Source organism: Lolium rigidum, unplaced genomic scaffold (genome assembly GCF_022539505.1).
Source record: "Lolium rigidum isolate FL_2022 unplaced genomic scaffold, APGP_CSIRO_Lrig_0.1 contig_7894_1, whole genome shotgun sequence".
Classification (NCBI taxonomy): domain Eukaryota; kingdom Viridiplantae; phylum Streptophyta; class Magnoliopsida; order Poales; family Poaceae; genus Lolium; species Lolium rigidum.
Window position 1 is genome coordinate 469,901 of NW_025901512.1, and position 4,400 is coordinate 474,300.

The following is a 4,400-nucleotide window of genomic DNA, read 5'->3' on the forward strand; positions in this document are numbered from 1 at the left end:
ACACTTTTTATCTTTTAATCTCAGACGTCAGGATTAAAATCACCGGTTTATATTTTTTAAGCATATGTGGATTAACCTGGTGTCTCGAAAAACACCCTTATATTGCTTTTAGTATATAATAGATATAGTTAAACCTTAGTAAATTTTAACTTTTGATTAAATTATATGCCCTGTATTTTAAAATTACCGAGGGAATATTGCATATATATACTCATTTTCTCATCGTTTTTTGCCATGAGCATTTTTTATTAAAAATTCTTAGACTATGCACACCCGAGCTTGGAGTCCTAGACCTACACATATTACACAGACTCAACACCAAGCACGTACAGCTCGGACTAGCTCAACAGCACACGTACACGGACATGACCAAGAGACTAACTACTAGTCCTAACGTACCTGACTCAAACACGCGCGCAGAACACACACCTAGCTAGCTCGTACGCACATGCATGCATGCATCCACAGCTCTAACCGACTGCACTAATCAAGATTACCTCTAACACGCACAGTTCAGGTCAATCTCGTTCGCTCTCGGCTTACTCCATCGTCTCGGCTGCAGCTAGCGCGTCTACGGCCGGGGCAGGTGCGTGATCTCTCCTGCGGCGCAGCTCGCCGACGAGCTTCCTCAAGGCGGCGGAGGCGCCCGCGCCGTCGCATCCCATGAACACCTCGCCGATGTCGGCGGGCGTGATGCGCACGTCGTCATCAGCGGCGAGCAGGCCCTCGGCCTGGGCCATGAGGCCGTTCACTTCGTCGTCGGTATCCTCGCCAACTCCGAGGTAGTTCTTGGCGAGCACGCGGAGCGCGGCGGGCGAGCAGTATCCGAGCTCGATCTTGCGGTCCATGCGGCCTGGGCGGACCAGCGCCGGGTCGAGCCGCTCCGGGTGGTTGGTGGTGAAGATTATCAGGCGCTCGCCGACGCAGGAAGACCAGAGCCCGTCCACGAAGTTGAGAACGCCGGAGAGGCTTATGGACTCCTCCCGCCCAATCGCCGCGTTGTTGTCGTCGTCGTCTTGGTCGACGATACTACCGCCGCCCTTCTTCCTGCGGTCGGAGAGGTCGAGGGAGCAGTCGATGTCCTCGACTACGACGACGGACTTGGGCGTGGTGGAGACGAGCAGGCGGCGGAGGTGGGAGTTGGTGGCCACGGTTGTGAGCTCTAGGTCGTAGACGTCGAACATGAGGAGGTTGGCGATCGCCGCGACGAGGCTGGTCTTGCCGGTGCCGGGAGGGCCGTGGAGCAGGTACCCGCGCTTCCACGCGCGGCCGACGCGCGCGTAGTGCTCCCGCCGGGACGCGAAGCGGAGCAGGTCGGCACGGATCTCCTCGCGGAGCGCCGGGTCCACGGCGAGTGTGTCGAACGTGGAGGGGTGGGAGAATGCGTGGGAGGTCCAGAGGCGCTGGTACTCCTCGCCGTTGGTGTAGAGCCTGCGCTCCCGCGACGTGAGCCGCACCCTGGTGGCCTCGTCCATGACGTGGGGGATGTAGCTGTCGTGGACGAAGTCGCGGTGCTGACGCACGAACTGGAGCTCGAGGCTGCGGTGGACGCCACCGCCGGAGGGGCCCTGGCCGCCGCGATACACGTCGACGGGGCGCGCGGTGGAGGTCCACTTCACCGTGACGCCCTTCCAGGTGTCGTGGGCGGTGTGCGCGTCCGGGAGGGAGGCGACAGTGCTGCTCCCCCCGCGCGGCTTGTAGAGGCGCACGGCGGGGGCCGCGGCGAGGCAGCGCGCGCCGAGGTAGAGCTGCCCGGCATCGTAAAGGTCGTTGGCTACGCCGGTGACGGCGGCACCGTCGGCCTCGTAGATGAGGATGGTGGCCGTGGGGGCCCGGAACGCGGCGGTGACCCGCGCGAGGAAGCGGCGTAGCCACTGCTCGGCCTCCGGCGGGACGAAGTCCCGCATGGCCGTCCGGAACACCATGACAGTCGCGATCAGCGAGCCCACCGAGCGCCAGTCCAGGACCATCTCCATGGCCGCGCGCCGCGTCTAGCTTGTTCACTGGCGTCGCCACGCTAGCTCGCTGCGTCTCTCAGCGGGAGAGAGGAGTGTGGTTTGTCTTTGTTGTTGGGGCTGGATGTGGGCCTTTTTTTTGGTGAAACGAGTCGGCCAATGGAGGTGAATGTGGGAAGTCGCCATTGGCTAGTTGGGGCTGCGAGCCAGGTCGAAAGGATGTGCACCGTCGGTTGGTCGTACCTCGGTACTCGCCATTGGCTAGTTGCGGCGACAGAGAGCTCTGCCTTTTGCTACTGTATGTGAAAAGGCACACTTTTTAGCTTACTACTATTACTAGTATTATTATAGGATCTTAAGGTCTTTTTTTTTGCAAAGAAAGTCGCAGACCGTAAGGAAAGCAACTGAGGTGTCGATACCATGCACGCTGGAAGACGCTTTGAGCATAAATTGATTAGTTCTCTTTTGCGGGAATATGAATTGATTAGCTGGGATCTGATCTTATCGTTGATTTGAATAAGATATGCATGAAAGCTACACAGATCGATGTGTTTGTTGTCGTCCGTCGGTACGTAAACTACCGTGGCCGTCCGTTCTGATTAATTTGGATGTTTGCGCTAACCTGGTTAGTAGTTTGTTTCACTTTTGCTGGGCTGCTGTCATGTTGTGATATTTTTTAAACATTAGGCCGTAGCCCTGCCTTAAATTAATAAGGCCTTAACGGCAAGTACAAGATGCTGTGAACAGCTTACAACATCGCGAACAAACTGCAAACAAAAGGTAGAAACAAGAAAGAACAGCAAGTAGTTGACGACGCTCTCAGCCGCGAGTGGAGCACCAGGTTAGCGACGCCACCAATCTTCGGGAGAAGCGGCCAGTGAGGTGAGAAGAGCCTACGTCTGCTCCAGGAGGCAACCATTGCCTGATCATCCTCTTCCATAGCCGAAAAGGGCCCCTGCCCCCTCACCCTGGCTCGGAGGGCGCCGAACCGTCGGCCATGGAGCCGCTCACCCTATAGCAAAGAAGATGAACTAGGACCAGGCTACCACACGAACCGGAAGCCAACCTTGCCACTGCACTTCACCGCTCCCCAATAGAAGCTTTGCCACGAACACGGAATCACCCACGAAGAGATAAGCTGCTTGGTGTCGTCGTTGATGAAGAAGCTGCGAAGAAGAAGGGCCCCCAGCCATCACCAAGGCCCCTCCTCAGCGCTGAACAACCATAGCTGGAACAAACCCTCACCCCTCTCACCCTAAAACGGCACCTTCAGGAAGGTGACGACGCCCACGACGCCGCTGCCGCTCAATCCAGAGGATTTGGGATTTCTCCCGGGTTAGTAGAGGGGCGGGAGGGAAGGGAAGAGTATCTCAACAGCGCCTCCAGGGAGGGGGGCGGCGCCCACAGGCGTCGCCGCCGTCGTGGCTGCCGAGACGAGCCAGGGATTTCTCCCGGTCCTTGTCCCACCTCCAACACCAAGCTGGGTGCCAGATCCGGCAGCAAGAAGCTACCGGGAGGCAGCACCAGCCTGCAGCGCCCGTCCAGGGAGGCGTCCACTTCAGATCTGGAGCCGGAGCTGACGAGCAGCCCAAGCTCCACGGCCAGCACCCGTCGTCTCCTCGCCGTCCCCACGGCCAAGGAGACGGCCAGCACCTGCGCGCTGCTTGCCGCAAAGCCAGCGCCGCCTCTCCACCCAGGGCCGCTGCCCCGGCGTCCGAAGAGCCCGCGGAGCCACCACGCCGCCGCAGAACGGCCGCGCCGCCACGCCCCCCGCCCAGCGTCACGCCTCCAAGCGCCGATGCCGCCCGCGCCGCCATCACCGCGAGAAGGGGAGAGGACGCCCCGCCGCCGCCGACGCCACCCAGGCTTCGCCTGGTGATGCCCTCTTGCGGCGGCGAGGCAGGGGAGGAGGAGGGAGGTCGCTGGCGGCGCGATTTAGGGTTTCGCCCTGGGACTCGCGGGAGCCCAGGACGAAACGACTCCAGTCCACCTCAATTAGTCTCGTCATGTTGTGATATGTGGTGTCCTTCAGAAAAGAAGTGCTTGACCACAATGTTTTCAAGGAATCAGCTCAATATGTAGTCCCTCTCCGGATATGTCCATGTCCCAACATCAGAACTCAGAAGCAACATATCAGTACGATGGCATAGCATCCGACAGGCTGCAATATAGTTCGAAAATATTTTTAATAGTATGTACATCACCAAATACATCAGTCTAGTACCTTTTCTGTTTCAGGTACCATGTACATCGCATAGGAAGGCTGTCATGCCCAACCCTCCACAGGAAGTGGTGGACTTTGGGTGGGCACTTTGTCGTGTGTCTTGACTCTCTCTGTGTGTTGGTGGATTCGAGCCGCGAGCTGGGTGTCGATATCATGCACGCACGCTGGAAGACGCTTTGAGTGTGCTCTTTCTACACGCCCCGAAAGCATAAATTGATTAG

General features: G+C 58.2%; 1 protein-coding gene across 1 annotated transcript; it reads right to left on the bottom strand.

Moving 5' to 3' along the window:
- Nucleotides 1–539: 539 nt before the first annotated feature.
- LOC124682262 (AAA-ATPase At3g28580-like) lies at nucleotides 540–1,976 on the bottom strand. The gene has a single exon (XM_047216982.1). It carries the CDS (start codon nucleotides 1,974–1,976, stop codon nucleotides 540–542), a length of 1,437 nt encoding a protein of 478 aa, XP_047072938.1.
- Nucleotides 1,977–4,400: the final 2,424 nt, after the last annotated feature.

What these genes read in the sequence shown, in the direction of transcription:
- LOC124682262 (XM_047216982.1), bottom strand. Translation starts at nt 1,976, where the DNA reads ATGGAGATGGTCCTGGACTGGCGCTCGGTGGGCTCGCTGATCGCGACT.